The sequence below is a fragment of the Pterocles gutturalis genome, unplaced genomic scaffold, assembly GCF_000699245.1.
Source record: "Pterocles gutturalis isolate BGI_N339 unplaced genomic scaffold, ASM69924v1 scaffold47906, whole genome shotgun sequence".
Taxonomy (NCBI): domain Eukaryota; kingdom Metazoa; phylum Chordata; class Aves; order Pterocliformes; family Pteroclidae; genus Pterocles; species Pterocles gutturalis.
Window position 1 is genome coordinate 665 of NW_010107217.1, and position 21,419 is coordinate 22,083.

The window sequence follows — 21,419 nt, forward strand, 5'->3', positions numbered from 1 at the left end:
TTGTTTTGCATTTCTTGCCATTCTGTCACCCAGGCATACAGTGCTATAAGATTCTTCTGAAATTCTGATCGTTTCTAGATTTGACTATCCTGAATACTTTTTGTCTCCAAACTCTGACATCTCATCTTCTTCTTCCTTTTCCTAGATCATTTATCAATTTGTTGAACACTATTGATTTTAGCCTGGATCCTGTGGAACTTGTGTTGAAAAGTTTGAGGGAGCCTTTGCCTACATCTTTTTAAATTTCTTACTGATAATCATTGTAGAGAATCAGCTATGAACTGGGAATAAGGCTTTAAGGATTTTTGTTTTGTTTTGAATAAACAGTACTAACACAGACTCTTCCTGCTGTTGCAGTAATTGTCTCATCTCTATTCATGGACAGTGTGATTTAGTTCTGAATATGCAGCTTGGTCTTCTGTTTCACTACTGATAAGATTATGTGTAGGGGAAGGCTTAGAAGTAAGGCCGTCTGTGTAATGTTAAGATTTGTTTTGGTGTATTAGAAGAAAGTAGTTTTACAGTAAAATGGGTATCACTTTATTTCATGTTTCAACAAAAAAAAGTTGAAAAAATTATAATAACTAGCTGTAGTGTTTTTATTCAAAGTTAATATGGATGCTTTTATTTGTGTGCTGTTGATGAAAACCATGGGGAATAAGAATTCAGATTGAATGCAGAATGTATATTGCTGCATTAGAAAATACAGTTATTTTTTATTTCTCTTATTTTACAGAACGATACCTTTGCTGATTTTGATTCCATGACAGATCGCCTTTTAGATGAAATTATACAGTATATACAAATTTATAATCTTACCCTTTCAAAAATCAGGTAATACCTGTTCTATACTGTTCATAGAAATAAACTTAAAACCAGAGCCCTGTGTTGTTGTGAACTGTGATGCTCAGAAGCAGGCCAAAAGAGAGATGGGAGAGAGAGATCCAGGGAGGAGGGGGAGGAGTAGGGAGAAGGCAAAGGAGAGAGAGGGAATTCCTGGCTGAACGAAGACTGAACAGTGTTGTAAGCTCACCTAGTCCTGTTGGTGGTTAAGCATTACATTTAAGGAACTGCTGTCCTGTGCTTCCTCAGATCCTGCATGGTAGGATTCTGCAGAAAAAAACAGAGAATATTTTGAGAAAGTCGAAGCAAGCTGTAATAGTGCTATGTCAGGATAAAGTTAGCTTTCTTCTGGTTTTAGTCTCTTCCCCAAGTATGACGTAGCAGACTGTCTGTATTGTCATTCCTGCAGGGAGTTTGCGTCTTAGCTGTGGCATTGAAGGGCTGCTGCATGAAAAAAAAATTTCATAATTTTGATGTTTTCTGATTGTTTCATTTGCTGAAAAGCATGTTTTACATATTGATAGAACATTCATCCTGGTCTATGCATTCCTGTTTACTTTTCCAGTTACCTCCAAGGAATACCTGTTTGATTTATTTCCTCAGAGCAGGGTACACCGTCTGGGTAGACTGCCTTACTGACTCAGCTGTGTTGCTGGAGTTAGCTCATCAATAGATGAAAGGAGCAAATTCAAGCCTGACTTCCTCCATTTGTTTAGGCATCCTCAAATTATACATCTGAAGGTTTTTTGACTTGCTGGTCAGCTGCATTTCCTACAAGTTTCTGCCTGCTCGTGTTTGGTGGGCCTTATTCAGCTAGAGACAGCACCTAACGTGTTTAAACATAACCTCACTTTTTAAAAAACTGTTTCTATTTTGAGATAGGCAAGATTTGACATAGTTAATGTTGTCTAAATCTATGATTTTAAAAAAATAGCACTGTGTGATTGTACATGTACTAGCAGATCGCATGTTAGCACCCTCGGTACGGGACAGGAGAGCTCTGTAACCCGCCAGCATGCTCTGACATGCTCTCTCTCATGCTGTGGTCTGAAGGCTGTAAAGAGCAAACCCACCCTGTTACCTTCTCATTCATATCCAAGAACTGAATTCTCATTTTCTGGGTTGCTTCTTTCGTAAGACTTTCAATTTGTAAATATTTTTTCAATTTTATTTATTACTTACCACTTGAAAAAAAAATCAATTTTTATTTCAGTTTCCTTTTCAAGGTGTATAGTTGGTTTTGGCCTTGACAAAACAGAAATCTCCATCTCTCAGCTTTAGCATTTCTTATGAGAAAATTAAACTTGTTAGCAAATCTTGCAGCTGTTTCCAGGTAGCCACATGAGAGAGCTTTCAGAAAGAGATGCGCTTATATGCAAGTCCTTGAAGGGATGACCCAGAAAGCCCAGGAAAGTACTACTGAGAAATCCTCTGTTCAAGTAGCCGATGTGTTCCTACCTAATTTTGGCTACTGTAAAGAAAGCAGATTTTGTGCTGGTTAGCCATGCTCTCCTGGATGATGCTTGTTTCTACTCATAAAATCTCCCCGTCTACTAAAGGAAGCATTCTCTGTACAAGTGCTGCTCAGTAGCCGAGTCAAACCAGAAATCCGTCTCCAGACCTATAATGATTTTGTATGGCAAAAAAGCCAACAGCATTAAGTGTCAGAAATACCTGTTCAGTCCCTCTTTTAGACTCAAAAGTCCTGTTATGGGCAAAAGAGAACACCCTTCATATGCAGAGCTAAGAATTTATTGTTAGTCCAATTAGTGTTTTAATAATCTCATTAAAAATGCAGCAAAAAATTACTATTAGTCTAGTTACAGTACTACTAAAATTCTTAGTCCAAATTAATGCAGAAAAGTCACATTATTGATACAGCTGCAGTTGTTACACAGAGACTTGCTGGTATCTTTTCTCAGGTGGTAGGCTCTCCTTCCAGCAGCTGGCTGGGTCCTAGGATTGATGCTTTCAGTCTTCCTTAAACAGTGGGACATCAGCATCCTGCGGCTTCAGTGTGAGAAGAATGATGTTCACAGTGGGGGTTTCTGCCTCCTTGGCCTTGGGTCTGCTTGGATTTATTTTCATACTTTCATATTTTCAGTCTGCCCACATATTCCTTCTCTTTTTTCCCATTTACTCTTTTTTTCCCCCCATTCTCTGTTATCCCTAACACTGGCTTTCTTTACTGAGTTGTCAGGTTGTACTTCTGCAGTGACCATTAATAGACCTCTGGCGTGTGATACCTATATCGGCACTTTTCGATGCCACACTTTGTTCTAGTGCTGCACAGTTCAAGCCACACAGAATAACTACTTGTTATTAATAGAAACTGTTGTGAAACTAAGATCAACTCAGGCCAAGACAAGTCAAGAGAAGTTCGGAGATTCTGTGCTGTTCTTCGTGCTGCTCATGCCTTCAAGTAATGGCAAAATCTTATTTTATTGTGCTGTGTTCTTATACTGAGATAAGAAAAGGCACTCACTGTGCCATCAGAACCCTGAGCCATATTCTAGTGTCAGTTTCAGCAAATCACCACGTTGGGTACTGCCAAAGCTAATACCAGTTGTTGCACCAATACACTACCCAACACGTGTATCCATCTCCTCCAGACAAAATCTTTGTGCTCACTACAAGTGTGTAGCAAGCATGAACTGGAAGGTTGATTTAAACCAACAGCAATTTGTCTTGTGAAACAGCTGTTTGGTAAAGAATCACAGAATGCTTTAGGTTGAGAGGACATCTGGAGGTCATGTTGGCCCAGTTACCCACTCATACCAGTGCCACCTTCAAAGTTAATGGAACTTTGAAGCAAGTCAAATTGCTCAGTCATACCCATTCAAATTTGGAGTATCTGTGAGGATACTTTGCAGGTTGTAAGGAAAGATAGAAAATAAACTCACATGGCTTTATAATATAGTTTCAGAAACCGTTTTCATTATGTCAGGTCTTACATCAATTTCTGATGACCCGTATTGGACTTTCACCTCATGTGGATTATTCAGCTTGTCATCCTCTTCCCTAGGTAACACTGTCTCACAAAAAAGAAAGCCATTTTTAATACTATGCATACATTAAAACATCTGTTCATTGTTTCAGTACAATCTGAATGGGTAGCCTTGTGCCATAAAGCGCATATAAATGCCACAGTGTAATTCCATTCCTTCGGTGTGCTGATGGTGTCTTGTATTCGAAAGATGGTAATACTGACACCTGCTGTTCAGAAAAGCATTGGTTTTGCAGAGCATCCCACAGTTGCAGGTTTCTGAAACAATTAACAGGATGGGTTAGGTTTATACTTTCAAAACCCTTGTTGAAGGGTTTTCTGTTTTTTCCCTTTTCCTTTTTGATCTGAGCAAATCCTTATACCTTTCTCTATTAGAAAATAGCATTAAAGGCTTATTATATGTTTACCTAAACATCTGAATTTGAACACAATATATTACTGTAACCTTTGTTGTTTTTCTGAGTCTTTACAAATTAAGAACAGCATCTCTGCTAACGTTCAGATTTTCTTTAGAAAATAATCTCTTTTACTGAAGAGTAATTGTGATACTCAGATCATGTTCAGGATAAACTCACTCAATTTCTGTGGACATTTTCTTATTCCTACAGAAATGTACAGTTTTGTTGTTCTTGTATAGACTTTATGATGTACTCTGAGAGAATAGTTTAAAATTTTAGTATTTAGGAGAATCATCAGCGCAGTATTTTGGTTTGCAAATGCACTGCTGTTGTGCTGACAGCACAGAGGATACAAATCTTTCATTTCTAAATTACGCAAACATAGCAAGCTGTGGCAAAGGATTTCTGATATTGGAGCAATTTTGAAAATCCAGTAGCAAAAGCGAATAGGAAGAATATACGTATATGCTTAAATTGTGTATTGGCAAGGAACAAATAGCCTGTTCTGTCATAGGCATGTCTAATTATGTGAGAGTTTAGGAGTTCAGGGGCGGCCCTGCCATTCTGCAACTTCAAGTTTGAATTTTTTTCGTTTAGCTTTAAATTGGAATTTTCAGAGTCAATAACTCTTGCTTGGGAAGCAATTTAGTTAAGTAATTTTTTAGCACTGTGTTTTACACAGATATTACTGATTGCTTTGTTTTAGCTATTTGTGTTGACAAATGTAGTGATACAGAGCAAATGGGAAGGATGATCTTAGGGGTGTAATGTTGCGGCACATACATGATTGCACCACAGTAGTTCTACTGTAAATATTTGGGTGGTTGTCTGTTTTCTCCATGCCCTGAAATGACCTGTAAAACAGGAAGGCACTTTTTCCTTCTGATTTTGTGATTCTTATCTCTACCGTAGCCTCTTTAAATCAGTGCCTAGGATGGTGTGGCCCTTACCTCAGCAGGGATCTGTAAGCAGAACTGCACGTAGTAACTAGAATTGCTTTATTTTGTAGTGTCCCTTCTAAAGAAATGCCTTACACAGACTTGTGAATACAACCATAGGCACCTCAGCTTAAGTAATAATTATTCTTACATACATGAAGCTGAAGAGTCCCATCCATCTTTCCCTTAACTCACTTAACCAGGGAAACGACTAAATGTAATATTTTTGTGGCAGACAAATATTCTTTGTTTGCCTTGCTCAAGCTGATAATCACTTATTTTGGTCCATCTGGTAAGCAGATTTGAATGTTGCTTCTATTTAAAAATAATCAGATTCAGTGAAGTAATTGTTTTCCCCCTTACAGGAGTACTTTTGGAATCCTTCTCCACTAGGTTGTTTCAGTAACTCTCATGCATTTATCATATTTGAATACCATCACATGCCAAAGTAGTGATTTATTCAGTCAAGCACAGCTCATAAAATACTTTCTGAATACTTGGTGCTAGGGGAAATACAACCAGAAATAATCTTGGGTTTGGGTGGGAGATGCTGGTGGAAGGATAATTTGTTCTCCCTAGCTTTTCAAAAACAATGTGTAAAATAATTCTGGAGGAGCTCAGAACATGTTTGTAGCGAGTTTGTGCAGCTTGGGAGATACAGACAGGCTGTGTTTTCTGTGGGACCTAAAATACAGGCGTCAGAATGGAAACTTTTCATTGATTTCTTTTCCTGGGCTTTTTCAGTATTTTATGACACCAGTTTTATTTTTTGCTGTTTGGAAATAAAAGAAAAAAAGAGTGCCATCAAATTCTATGTTCTACTGTTTTTTCTTTTTAAACAGTTTTATTGGACACTCACTGGGTAACTTAATAATCCGTTCAGTGCTCACAAGACCTCGATTTAAATATTACCTCAACAAGCTTCATACCTTCCTGTCTCTGTCTGGACCACATCTTGGTACCCTCTACAACAGCAGTGCTCTTGTTAATACAGGTAAAGTATCATTTTCAGTAGGGTAAGTTTAGGGAAGATTTTGTCTTTGAAATGCAATTAGCAGTTTCATGTGAAGAGTGCATTTCTGCATTACTTTGATTATGAGAAAGTGCACATTTCACTGTCATAAGAAGAGCGAGAAGGGTTATAAAAAAAAAATATCAGTAGAAGGATGTGCAAGAAGTGGTTGACATAAGGGTTTTCCCATGTGTTTGATTCAGGTTTTCTATTACACCATAAAGAAATTCCAGTTTTAATGTGTTGAGCTCAATTTATTGTCAACTGAATTTTAATATAATTAATCTGTAAAACAAGTAGGTAAATTGCACTAAAATGATTCTGAACTAGTAATAGTGCCCTTCCTCTATCAAAAATGTCTTAAACCTACCGTGTGTTTCTGCAGATTTGTTTGTACCTTATGAATGTCTGTTTTTCTAAAGATTAAATGTAGCTCTAGGAGAACTTTGTAGAAACTGCTGAATTTTAAAATAAATGTTAGAAAAAATTTTCAAGTTGCATCAAAATTTTAAATAATAACTTGTTTCTGAGATTGCCACCTACCTTGGAGATCCCAAACCCAACATGATTAACACTGATTTTCACTAAACATAAACATGCTCATTAAACTCTTTAAAAACACCCTAAAAATAATTAATTACTTTGTTTAGTGTAGTTTATTAATTGATTGTTTTATTATTTTGTTTCTTACGAAAATGAGGAACAAAACTTTTTAACTCACATGTGCTGAGCTTGAGAAAAGTGGACAGGAATTGCTGGCTGACTGTTGGAGTTTGCAGAAGCAGGGGGAACATGAAAGCTCTTGGAATCTGGTTGGAATGGTGCCATTGATAGCCCTCAACACACTGCCAGTGAGGTTCACTTCAGGATTAAGACATCTACACTGTGGGCACCTACTGGACGTTTAACCTAGTATAGCTGTGGACAGTTTCTTTCACATATTTTAATTTGTAACTGAATCTCACCCAAATCACCCAAAAGTGTTAGCATTGCTTTGCTTTTAAAAACTGCAGTTTTCCAGGCTAGAAAGAGGCAGGGCTGATTGATAATCACCAGCAGGTGACTTTCAGTTAACGAAGGTTAAACCTATCAAAGTATAATCCAGAATATATTCACTGAAAAAAGAAGGATTTCAGAAGTATTTAATCTCTTTTATAGTTGAAGGTTGTACAAAATGTCCTTTTCATATAATAATCTTCCTCGACGTTTCAAACTCCCTTAAGATTTTGGAAAATGCCAACATAATAAGTAGTGGGCATTGAAGTCTCAGTTACTATGTTGTATGTATATAATAATGATCTTCAATAAATTCCTTCAGTAGAAGATAACCATTTCCTTGAGGGTTGAATCAACACATTCTTGAGTCTGTAAGGTCTTGGTTGCTTGCTTTTCTTTTGCTTGACAGGTGAGAGAAAATTTTCTGAAAGGCCAGTTAGCCAGCTAGTTTTGCTCATTAACTGATAAAGAGGGTACAACATCCTAGAAAAGATAGTATTATTGTCCTCCCAGAAAATTCTGCTTCCTTTGTTCAAGTTATGTTTAATGAATTCAGTGGTTCTATATTTTTAGAAATCTGAGAAATAACTCTTGTTGTTTAGTGCTACATATTTCAACATCAGAATGTTCTAATGATCGGTACATTATTGAAATAGAGTTTATATATTGCCTTATGGCTAACTTATTAATGTATTTTCACTTTTTGTAATTATAGTTATTTTTTTCTAGAAAAGTGTATACATTAGTGGAAATCCTGGTCTTCATGCTTTATTATATATAGATAGAAAAAAATAATGAACAAAAATTTTAAAAGTTTCTAGGCTTGACAATGCTGACATGAAACATAAAACTAATGTTTGAGGAGCTAAATATATGGACTATATGTACTAATGTTTAATTAGTTTTTATATTTTATTGTGCATCTATGCTCATGTTGTACCTAATGATGCAGGACTGTGGTTTATGCAGAAGTGGAAGAAGTCTGGTTCTTTATTGCAATTGACGTGTCGAGACCATTCAGATCCACGACAAACATTCTTGTACAAACTCAGTAAAAAAGCAGGTAAGCTTTCTTAATACTTATCTTGTAAAGGCCACTGTACATAAATGTGAATAGGAAAATTAGGAGAAATTTTTCCATCAAATTCCCGTTTCAGTTTGTATAAGATTTACTTTGGCTTTAGTCCCATACTCTTCAAGTAAAATGAACAATAAACCATTTTTGTTGCAGAGGTGGACCACTGGTTTGATACTTTCCGTCCTAACTGATGAGCAGAAGTTCTGAGTATAGCCACTATGCTGGGGGGGGCGGGGTTTATGTAGATATATATACATATAAAAATATATATAAAATCAGCTTCTTCTTGAGCCACTGAAGCTAGTGATTTTAGTCTGATAAGTATATATGCACTCATTTAGGATTACCTGTTTCTATTTTTCATATTTATTCTATAAATGTAAAATTCTGCTCTAAAGTTTTGCTAACTTGTCTTTTATTTCCTCGCTAAGATGGTAAGGGAGAACAAAAACTCATTTTGATAAAGAAGAAGTTGTACTTAGCATAGTAGCTAAAAAAGCAAATTAAATAATTTATACTCTGTCATTCATACAATTTTCTCTGGTTTCAGCATTCTTATTTCTGCTGTTGGCTGAGAGCCAGTTTTGGCAGCGAATAATGTGCCAGTTGGGGAGTAGTTTGTATTAAGCATTCTGAATTTACTGGGGATTCATCTGACAGGTATTTCTAAGTGTGTGTCAGGCAAGCAATTGTGGAGCCAGAGATGCTCGTGGTGTTTTGTGAAAAATCTGGGCAAGTTTCTCCATCAGAATATTTGAAGGGTGTTGTCACCGCTGAAATTTTGTTGAGAGCAAAGCAATAAAAGGTACAAGAAGGAAAAGAGTGACATCTAGTTCTTGAGATGTTTGAATATAAAATTTAGAAGACTTGGAAGAAACAGAAAAGAGTAAGGAGCAAGAATAAAAATCATGGATGAGATAGAATGCTGATCAAAAACTGATTTTAGAAAAACTTGAGATTTTTTTCCCCTTCTGTTCAAAATCTACTATCACAAAGTGATTTTGTTGCTGTTCAGGTGATTTTTAAGGCTGGTATTTAAAGGTGAGCTCTGAAGTTAAAAATTACTGGAATGACTGGACCGACATCAGCTGAAGTGCTCTCAATGTAGCTTTTCAGTCTTTGGAATATAAATGTTTGATCCTAAACAGAAGTGACGAGCTTCTGAGAAGTTACACTGTGGATGCTGAATAAGAGCGTGGGACCTGTGTTGTAATCATATTAGTTAATCAGTTTGCTTGAAGAATTTGGTCTTCTTTGTTTTCACGTGTGCGTATCTCAACATGGCAGGAGACACTGTTATTTGAGTATTGTTGTCTATTCTAGAAATAGGACATATTTTCTTATGAAAAATCTCTGTATGACAGGCTTTTGAAAGACCCGGATAGCGTTGTCTTAAGAGTTGTGACATGCCTTTCAGACTTTATTGCCCAGAAAATGTAGAAGGAGCCTAAAAATCTTAGAGCCCAGTTTCCTTTTTCTATCTTCTTACTGAAGAGATGGAAAGAGCTGTATCTTGGGCCAGAGCCTCATCCACGGTCTTGTTCCCAGGTCCTTCAGTGAGCTTCGTGAGGAAGAAGGAAAGGTTGGGGGAGAAGGAGAAAGAGATGGGAAAGTTTGATAGCTTTAAGGAGAAAAGAAAGCAGGCTTTACACTTCCCTAAAAGAGAAGGAAGAGTTTTCCCTTGAGGGTTGAGTTCATATATTGCATGTACACTGTAGGTGTTGGGGTCTTTAACCCTTGACGTCTGCCCAAGGCATGCTGATGTCCTGCCATCTCTTTGTTCATTCAGCAGGCATACAGTATGGGCTGTGCTTGACTCTCAAACACCAGATGAGAGGAGTTTGGGATTCCTGTAATACACAGTTTCTCTTCAGGTTTTCAGTCTAGAGAATTTGCATACTGTTCTTTACAGGGATTTGAAACATAAGTGTTTCCAGGAACCACTTTATCCCAGGCTACATGCAAGAGATTGCCAACACTGTTGAGAAGTATAGCCCTGACTTTGCAACTTCTGTTGATTTTTCTAATCCTATAGGAAAATAGGAGTCTAAGATGGAGAAACATCTGTTCCTGCTTAATGCGGTGTGTTCTTCAGATGCTGGCTTTGCAGATGGGTAAATCCCTAAGGCAGCAAAACTTCCAACACTGCTGTGGTCCAGTTGGTTTCAAGATTATCCCTAAAAGTGACTGTGGACTCAGCAGGTGATGTTCTGACAGTCTAGGTCTCAGCCATGTTGTTGTATGGTGGTTTGTGGCTCTAGTTCTCAAATTTACCAGAGAACATCTCTGTTAACAAATACATTGTCTTGTTGCTTAACCCGAAAACGGATGAAGTTCCTACTTTCTGTCTACCATTGTAGGTGAAAGTACAGTTGAGCATCTCCTCTTCTGCCCTTAAAAAGAAGCTCCAGTAAGTATTAATGCTTAGCGCCATTCAGAAAAAAAGACATTTGTGCTCACATCCATGCTCTGTTCTAAATCCTGGGGCAGTAGCAGTTAATACCAGAAATTTGCAATCATGAACACGTTTCTGGTAACTCTTCCTCAGTGCTGCTTCTATCACAGCAATGCATCTAGGAGGATCTGTGACAAACATTTTTACCAGTCTTGCTTTTTCCTTGCCGGTTGGGGCCAGGTTGACTGGACATCACCTCAGGCTCTTGGATCTCATAGTCAGAAGCAGCACAGGCCAGTTTCTCTGCTGCTACCAGAATTTCTGGGCTCTTTGTCTTCCCAGAGATCTCTCTCAAAATAATCTGTTCTGAAAGGAATTTTAATGCTTTAATGCAGAGTTTACAGACTATTCCATCAGGAGAAGCAGGTTTTGTATGTGACACTGGGAAAAGAATTGTGAGTCTTCTGAGCATATGCAAGAGACTCACCTAACGATAGGCTCAGACTTCAAAAGAACGTTCACAACTGAAAAGTGACTCTGAAAAATTATACATATATCATTAATAAATCCCTCCCATCTATATCATGCAACTCTTCCTCAGTACAATGTCAGTTAGCCTGTCATTACTTGCTGAAGGAATAGTTACCCAGAACTTGGTCTTTTCAGTTTCTTTAGGTTCTCTACCTCAGTGTTCTTTTACTATAAAAAAATCTTTTAAAATGATTTTTTTTAAGTTTCCTGGAAGAAACAAATAAGTTTTCCTAATAGTTTAATAGTTACAGTTGTTACAGTGCTACTATGTGTGTACTGTATTTCATCCTTTGATAGGAGTGTTAAAGCTAGAAGTGAGTACGAACCACATATATGTCACAAGCAGTAGATGCTTATTATCTTAAGTCGTAGTCTGATTTTTTTTTTTTTTTGGTTTTTTGGGGTTTTTTTAGATAGCTGGGGCCAAGTCAAACTTGTTATTTGCCAGAAAACTTGGTGTAAATTGGTTAATATGCTAGGTTGTGCCTGGAAAATATAACTACCTGCTGGAGTAGTGATTCATCTGTGTGACAAAACTTGAATGAAAAAGTTGTTATTGTCATTAATTGATGTTAGTATTCGTAAATGAAAAGGAAATGCATTCACCTAAACACAGATATCTGTGATTAAGAATGTGTTCATGGGATTGTTCTTTTTGAAGTGTATCTGCATAAGAGTTTTGTTTGCAGAATTTCCTCAGATCTAGTATTGGAGATACTGTTAGCTCTCATTTAGCAAGTGAACTCTGGGAACTTTTAAGTTTCACTTTCAAGTAATTTGTCAAGGCAGAATGACAGATAACTTATTTTAACAATTCTTGTTATCTGTTTCTGTTGTATAAATATGAAATAAAAGCTTTTTGAAGTGATTGATTCAATCAAGCAAATGACAAGTGATGATAATGATTAACTGTCTGCTTAGAGCCTCTGTTTTTCTATAGCATTGCCTGTGATTTGTCTGTCTAGTTTTGCTTTTATGCACTTAATGGAGTGTTACAATTGTAGAATATTTTTTAAAGGCAAGTACAACTCATTCATTGCCCAGCTATCAAGTTTATTAAAGCAGAAAGAGTGACGTTAAAAAGTTAACTTGTTAAATCAACTTTAAAAAGCCCACTTATATATTATCTTCAAGTTTTAAAATCATAAAAACAAAATAATTTTCAGGCCATGTAATAAATTGAAGATAAATATTTCAAAGAATAACAGCAGGTGGTGGGAAGAAATGGAGACTGAAGTATTTGCCATTTCTGATTGGATGGTTGTTTAAAAAAAAATCTGGATGTTTTCTTTCTGGACTTGACCATTCAAAATTGTGGTAATTTACAGCTGTTTCTGTCTCATTGTCATTGCTAATTGCTGGTAAGGAGCAAAAGCTGAGTTTATTTGCTTGTAAGGAACAAAAATTAATAGAATTATTGATTATAAGTGAAGAGAGTTAGATTTTATGTTATTTCTTGAATTTTAAGTTACTTTAAGCACTTCATGTTTGCAGTTGAGGGATTTATACCATCTTGAACTCAGTGGAAAATTTGGTTTTCTGTTGTTGCTTCTTCATAATGATAATGTTTAGAATTACGTTCTTTGACAATAATCTGCTTGAAATCTGCTTGTCATGTCTTCAGCAGCTGCAATCTGTCCAGTAATTTTTGGGGGGCTTGGAAATTATTGTTAATTTTATACTGTGATAAGAAATGACACCAGGTTGCCAGCTATGATGATATATGTTCAATACAATCACAATGGTAGTTGCACAGATGAAAAAATACATTAAAATTTCTGCATTACGTGTAAATAATGACTCATGTTGTGGTATGAATGGATTCAACAAAAACAGAGTTTAATTTTTTGAAATTAACTTGATAAGAAGATTTTTAGACACAAAATTATATAGTCTTCTATTTTCTAATTGCCTGGCTTTTAGACATTAGTATAGTCTATCCACGTAGTGGAAATCAGTACTTTCTGTAACTGAACAGTTGAGATTTGCCATAAAACTTACAAAATGGTAACTATGCAGACCTGCCCTTAAAGGGATATCGGGGAATGAGTTAAGGATTATTTGAAACTAGTGCATGGATGAGTTGAGCGAGCAGCTTGAGCACCATAGCACCATGTTGGGATTCAGTGACAAGTTCTGGAATTTGCACAGCTCTGATTTCTGTTTCCATGTCATCTATTGGTTATGCTTAAATATTTTCTACAAGGGATAACTGCACCTTCATGTTTACTTTCCAAGATCAAATGTGAAAATCAGCTAGTTTATGAAATGCCAGCTGATTTTTTTGGCATATCACCAAAATAATGATAATGAGAAGTTTTTTCTTTTAAGATGTTAAGGAAGGATATGCATTTGATCAGTGTTCATATCGTATTCATATACAATTCATATTCATATGAATATCATATTCAAATACATAATGGATTCTAGTTGGAGCACATTGTAATTTTTTTCTGAGAAAGCTGAAAGGCAGTAGCCCCAGTGAAACTGAAGATGCTTTCAGGTGTAATTTGAGCACTGTCCCAAGTACGTCTCCCAGCTTCTCTAATTCACTTTGTTTTGTGCAAGGTAAACAAGAGCAGCTTTTTTTTTTTTTTACCTCTTTGATCAGAATATTTTGTTTCTTACCTTATTTACATTTTATACGTAGCTAGTTACATTTTTCATTAAAAACTAACATATTCCTGGGAGTCCAGGAAAATAAACTGTAAATTCTTGATTTGTAGCCATTGCCGTACAACAAACTTGCACTTTCTTTTTCATAGTACTTCAGGTGGTCATTTTTGATGGATTCAGAGATCTGGCATTATATGTTAAGAAATCAGCAGTGAGAGCCCAGTTTCATTTATATGTAGGCTGGTTTTGATCTTCTGATCATCTAAGAAAAATGTCAGTGACGTAACATTTGGCTTTAGTTTGGTTTCAGACAAGACCGATGTGTGAATACCTTGTTTGGAATGCCAATACACTGGTCAGTATAACTATTAAAAACAAAGAGTCCCATTCCATCAGTTGCTCTTTGCCTGCAGAAACGTGAGCTTCACCTGAAACATCAACTAAAGAGCCTGGATATAAATCCCAATTTGATATAAATCATGATTGATCATTTGCAGTTAAGGACTTGGCAAGTAGACTGACTCCAAACCTTTGGACAGCACTCGTTCTCCTGTAATGACTAGTGCTGTGTGTCAGAAGCATGGCTTGCTGAGACTGGCTTCCATAAAGCAAACCTCACTGTGCTGTTTGCTGTCCCAGTTAGGAATCGCTCGCTCACTGGCAGGAGTGCTTCCTGCAACAAACTTTGGACCTGCAAGTTTTTCTACCTCAGCTTTAGTTCAGAACTTTTTTTGAGTCTCATTTCCCAGCCATCGAGTATGCCCACATTAGCACTCAGGAATGCACGCAGAGGCAAATCCCTTCATGATCCCTGTTAGCTTCCAAACACAATGAATGAGCTTTAGCAGCCAACGCACGCTGCGTCCACAGGACCAGACTAGAGCTAGTCCAAAGTCACCTCTCCTGAAAAGGGGCATGATGATGGATGAGAGATTCTCAGTACCAAGAGGTTTGCTCTACAGTTCTGTTCCTCTTATGGCACAGAGTTCACAAATGTGTAAATGTACAGCCATAGTCTCTTCCAGGATGTTTTTGTCCTTACTTAGGTAGGCTTAGATTCATGTCTTAGTACTTCCACAGGTCTTGATTAGCAGAATTCTGATGTGCTTGTTTATTGCCTTATCTTCCTCCTTTACAAATGTGCATTTTCCTAATCCCTGAAAGGAGGACAAGACATTTGTTTTATTGTTTGTTTACTTCCGTGTTAGCAACAGATCAGCAGTGAATAAGCATGGTTGACACGTTTCCTTCTTTGAGATGTCTGTTATGTATAGGATGTCAGCTTAGCTTACTCAGTGCTATTTGGCTTTGTGGTGGGGAAAAACCATTTCCGTTCTTGGCTTGAGGGAGTGCCTGTTTATAACTCGTGATGAGGATGACACTGGAATTGAAATAGCATCCCTGTCGGTAACATGGCATAGAGACTGCTAACCTCATCAGTTCTGCTAAGAGGAAGGACTTCCAAGCCCTCAGTAGCTCCATTCCAACAATGCTAGAGGAATCTGGTAGGTTTTATAGCGTCTGGAGCCAAGTTCATTAAAGTAAAATCTTCAAGGCAGAGATGGAGCTGACTTGAAACTCTTGAGTTGATGTAAATCGAGCTCTTTAATCAGTCTTCTTGTGGGACTGCAGCTGAAAGTCTGAGCTTCCTTGCGTCTGTACCATGGTATCACAACCTAAGAGCTCAGCTGACTCAGGATCTCAATGCTTGAATTTTTGGGGCATGATTCTTGCTGTATGTGTGATGTGTTAACTTCACGAACCAGTGCAAAAGATCAGCTGGATGATGGATTAGCTGCTGTCATCATCTCCTGCTGGATCAGGATCAGCAGGAGATGGCTGCTGTCCAGGGCATAATTTTTGAAGTCTCTGTTTCCAGGCTGCATTTTTGGCAAAGCTTCCAGATCCCTATTTCCAAACAAGTATGTAAATACACAGAATTACATAAGACATTGAGACTATAGCACCTTGACAAAACGGAGATTTTTCCTTGAAGTCAAAGCAACCAGGTGTGACCCTGAGCTACTTGATGTAACATCAAAGTTGGCCCTGCTTTGAGCAAGTGGGTAGGATCAGATGGATCTCCAAAGGTCCCTTCCAACATAAATTACTCTATTCTAGGATTCTATGATTAGTATATTCCTAACGAAAAATGGCAGCTTACTAATGAATTAGATTGTTGTACTTTTTTTTTTAAACTTATCATAGGTGATTTTGGTTTGATTATGCTCAAGAACTCTGTGGTATGCACAGTTAATACTGTCCATTGCAAATAATTGAAGCCTTTCTTTGAATTCGTTAAAGGGTAGCAGACAGAATTTTGTCATCCTTTTTGTCACACAAGTCTCAGAGAATATCAGCAGCCCATTGTACCAGTGGCTCTATCTCCCATTCCCCTACTGGGATGTTGGCTCTAGCTAGAGGGCAGACTTAACATATACTAATTTATTCCTGTGTGATTGCAGCTAATTAGGAGTTACCAGATCTCCATACCTGCTGTTCCAGAGAGATTTTTCCACTTGACATATTAGTTGGAAAAATTGTTAATGAATTTCTAGATATCATTAATTCAATAATGACTAATGCGATTAGAGTTCACTGGTGGACATTAATGGCACAATGGCTAAATGACAGAAACTGTGCTCTCTGTGTATGCTTAAATTTACTTTGACTGAAATGGAAGTTCCATTAGATGAGAGGGATCATAGTAAAAATTTGGAAAGCCCATTAAAGATTCATTACTACAGGAAAGAACATTCTGTTATATGGGCAAAGCTTGTTATGTCAGCAGTAATCTTTCACTGGGATTGTTCTTTTCCAAGCTATCTCAAATCCTATTGAAAAATTTGGTCAATACTTTCTAGCTAATGACAACCTCAGCATTTTTTATAGTACTCTGCAAAAAATGTGTGATCTATTCAGCAGATGATGTGATGAGTTCCAGTGTATTTTGTTCTGACAGAATTAGGATTTAATCTTCCAGCATTTTTGTCTGAGTATAACAATCTGGAAATGTTGGCCTAATTAGATTTTTGGGGTTGGTTTCTTAATTCAGCAGCTGAAAAATTTGTTGCACAAGAAAAAATGGTTAATTACTTAGAATAATTTTACATTTGTGATTTTTTTTTAGTATTTCCAGTATGCGTGACAGATCTTGTATTATGTGTGACGTGGGAAAATAAAGATGTGGATCATAGGAATTAACTGAGCTGTATTATTGTTCACAATTTATTCCTGAATTTTTAATTTCATTAAAGGCAGCATATATTTAAAGTCTAGAAGTAAGTGAAAGAACAACATGTAAAGGTGACTGGTGGGCCAGTTTTTACAGCTGCATAAATGAAAGATTGTGATAAGTCACTTCTTTGTCCCTAAGTACACTGAATTTAGGCACAGTTTAGCACTGCACACTTCCATATTGGAGATCATTCAGTGCTGTGTCCTGAGTAGTCCCAAGGCTGTCTGGAGACCAGAAGGGATGCTGTTGAACACCATGCAGTTCCTTCTGATTGACAAATGGTTTGAGTTCTCTCAGGTTGTAGAAATCCAAGGGGTTGCTAGGCGCTGTACATTGATATACACCATTCTGACTCCTCTCTTTCCAATCCATATAGTCATGTGTGGTCTATGTATATCACATGAACCATTCAGAATAAACAACTTCAAGGCGGAAGACTTGGACTTTTTTCTTCAAAATAGGCACAAAGAGCCGTCCAAACTAAAAACACCCAAGAACAGTTAAACAGTAAAATTCATCCTTATGAAATACCTTATGCCTTCTTTGCTCCCACTGAAGAGTTCCCTCAAACACTTTTTTGGAATGAAAGATTTCTGATATTTATCATGCTTAAAATGAAGGGAAGCCCAAGATACTGTTTTTATGAACCAGAATATAAAGCATAAAAATGAGTCTCTGTGACTAAAAGGGGATGCCTAACTTACGAGACTGTGATGTCCTAAGCCTGTTTTGGGGGTTGGGTTTTTTTATTATTATTTATATTACATGTGAGGATGAAGAGAGTCTATTTAAATGTTGATTGATGTAGACTGATGTTCCTCCTTTTCCTTCTTCAGGTTGATTAAAAGATCTAGGCAGTCTGCTTCTTTGTACCTTTTACATGAACGCTAATGGGTATTTCTCTAGGGAAAATGCATATCAAAAAAGTTAATAGATGATAGGTAGACTCCCAAGGAATTTACAAAACTAATACAGATTAGCCTGCAGAGAATTCCTGTCCTTGGTTTATTCCAAATGCATTCTCTTCAACTTGGTACAAAGTTTGGGAACTGGCATCTGCATCTTTGTGTAAGATTTGCTGCAGTCATTTTTCACCAGATGCCAAATAAAATACTCCAGTGATTTAGCTGATGTTTTGACACAGTGGTGTTTTTCAGTAGGCCCAGGCAAAAAAAAAGAGAAAAAACCAAACAAAACCAAAAAACCAAACCACACAAAAACCCCCAACCAAACAAAACAGATTTCCTATTTGAAGAAGACAGGAACCAGGATCTTGTTTGGGTGCGTTTTCTGTATGTTATAGATTTACAGAATTTTTTTTTCCCTGTGAAATCTGGGAAGATACATTTACTTTTTCACATGCTAAAGTTGTTCAGTGTTTTTCTGTAACTGACTTGGTTTGGAGATCACATGGAGTGCACAAAATAGTGAAAATTAGGAAACAACCTCTGAAAAAAAAGGAAAGATTTTTCACTTTGGGCTCCATTGCCAGCTTTAGGAACAGATATATATTAATACTTAGTATATATTCAGTCTGAACAAAACAGAAAAACTAGAATCCAGAACTTTGTCCTGGCAGTATAGCTTCTGAAAAGCAATTAGTAAATTATTTCTTTTTCCTACACAACCACATCTCTCTTTTTAATGAAAGAAAAATTTGATTTGTGGAGGTTAACATGATAAGATGGAAGCACTTAATACCTAGGAGATTCCCCCAGATCCATTCAAGCTGGCTACTTTTCAGTATAGCGTACCTTTACATACGCCTAAACTGTTTGAGCATTATCTGGTTCTGCCTACCAGTTGCCTTTGCATTTAACTGTAGATGGCTATGATATTCCTAAGGGGCTGGTCTAAGGCAAAGGCAACCTGTTTTCCTAAAATGCTCTACTGTATTTCACCTAAAGCAGATGGGCAGCACTGGCAATCTGCTGAAGCTTTTTAGAGAAGATGTAACAATTAACTGTTTTAAGGACTGTAACTCCATAATTACTGGCAGTTCCTACCTTTGCATCATCTTACTGTTAGAGTGCTTGTCCAAGAAGTAGGAAGTCCAGGTTTAATGATGAAGATTTAATTCTATCTGAGGAGTTGTGTTGGGTGCACCCCACACCTGTGCACAAGCTGGCCAAACCTTACGGTGAGGCAGTGCCTAACAGAGGCACCTGCACTAGGTGGGCTGTGTCGTGTACTTGTCGGTGCTAGGAGTTCATCCTGATGCAGCTGCACTGTTGGCTGAAGAATTGGTGAAAACAAGGCACTGTCCGTCTTTAGGTTTCTTTAAGTGATGCAGAGGCTTTACTCCCTTCTGTCAGCCAGAAAACAACCACTTTATTCCTAAGAAACAAGACAGAGGTTTGAACCATACTCTGTTTAAATGGGAAATATCACAGCTGGGTCATGCCCATTATAAAATATGTACAGAGGAAAGGCCGGTAGCCAACACTTCATTACTCTGTAGCTCTACATATTGTAATTTATTTTTCTGCCTTTTTTTTTTTCAAGATCTTGTAATAAATTGGTGCCAAATTTCAGTTGTAAAACGTTTAATTATTCTGTAGTAATTGTCAAGGGATTCATTGTAATAGCTATCTTTTTCTCTTTTCCTGTAGGTCTTCATTACTTCAAAAACATTGTGTTAGTAGGCTCTCTGCAGGATCGGTATGTTCCTTATCACTCTGCTCGGATTGAGATGTGTAAAACAGCTTTAAAGGATAAACAATCAGGTAATGTATGTCCTGCAAAATAAACAGCCCACTCAGGTTAAGCCTCCATAGGTCTCAGATTTACTTTTGAGTGCTTAACTGCGGCACCTCTCTTATGTGCTCAGACGCTCTGAGCTCACTCTGTAGTAACGGAGAGAGAACATCCCTGTGGGAGCCCAATCGCTTTCTGGATCTGTCCTCCTCTATTACATGCAGAAGGAGATGAGATTGAATACATTTCTAGCTTATAGACTTGGCTGAAAGTCAGGTGGGATGAACACAGACTCTGGTGTGTTACTCCATGAACAGGGAGGTGCAATAGCTTTTATTTTTGAGGACATCAAGTTGTAGTGTTGAGTGCATGGGCTGTATTTTTAGTTGAGGCTTAACACTAGTACTGAAAGAAAAGGTAGTTTTCCCATTTTCAGTCATGGTTTGTTGTTGTATTTACTGTTGAGACACAACAGCACAATGTATTCTAGCATTATATATTGACAGATAAATAACTTTTACATAGTGTAATAAATTAATACTGATGAGCACATTCTCACTATAAATGTACAGATACTAAAATGCATAGCTTAAAATTATTTTTCTGAGATTTTTGGGGAAATTAAACTTCCTGTATATTCTGTGTTAATAGAACAACAGCATAACATATAGCGTTACCTTTCTTATTCTGGAATGTATTCATTTTGAGTTCTGGGTCAAAAAACTGTTATTTGTTTCTGGTGATTCACACAGTACAACTTTTCTTTTCCTCTACAGGACCAATTTATGCTGAAATGATCCAGAACCTGCTTCTGCCAGTTCTTCAAAATAAGGACTGTAATTTGGTTCGTTATAATGTAATTAATGCATTACCCAATACAGCAGATTCTCTCATAGGGAGAGCTGCACATATTGCTGTTCTTGATTCAGAAATATTTTTAGAAAAATTCTTTCTTGTTGCTGCCCTAAAATACTTTCAGTAGAGAAAAGCATTGTAAGAGACTTGGTTATTACCTCATTAACAGATGAATCAAATAGTGTGTGGTATTAAAGTATAGCTGCAGCTGTATTTTAAGATATATTTATACTTTTTATATGGAAGATAATTTATATCATCCACACTTAGGGCTTTTTAACATCAACTTTACTTTCTAGGTAATGTGGCTGTGCAATATTTTTTTATTTTGTTCTTTTTACTTTTCTATTACTTAATTTTGGGTACCTAATTATTTGGAGATAAAGCACAGTGTGTACTTTTGGTTGGTTTATTATTGGCTCTTAGACTACAGAAGTCACTGCAACTTGGCTACGTTTTACAAGAGGCTTTAGATGCCAAAATAAATTGGATTTTAAAATTCAAATAAGGTCTTACATGTTCAGTTGTCGTATTTTAGCACTGTAGGAAGTTTAACTGGAAACACAATGAGCTGCTAAAATACTGGATAGTATAAATACTATTATCTCTGGGTCTTACAAGGACCGATACCAGATGTTGTTCAGATATCACTACAGCTTAACAGTTTTCTACAAGATCATTGTCATCATTGTTAAATATGTTATGCCTGTGGAATATATTTTCTACTGATCTCAAAAACATATTAGTTTACATACTCAATTTTATTACTGGAATTTTAGTTTTCAGAAGCAAATGGCAACTAAGGATTTTTGAAT

General features: G+C 36.9%; 1 protein-coding gene across 1 annotated transcript; it reads left to right on the plus strand.

Moving 5' to 3' along the window:
- The first annotated feature begins 690 nt into the window (after nucleotides 1–690).
- LOC104472369 (protein FAM135A-like) lies at nucleotides 691–21,106 on the plus strand. Its single transcript, XM_010088017.1, has 5 exons — nucleotides 691–834; nucleotides 6,029–6,180; nucleotides 8,147–8,257; nucleotides 19,665–19,778; nucleotides 20,526–21,106. The coding sequence occupies exons 1-5, from the start codon at nucleotides 764–766 to the stop codon at nucleotides 20,729–20,731; spliced, it is 654 nt and encodes a 217-aa protein (XP_010086319.1). The 5' UTR covers nucleotides 691–763; the 3' UTR covers nucleotides 20,732–21,106.
- Nucleotides 21,107–21,419: the final 313 nt, after the last annotated feature.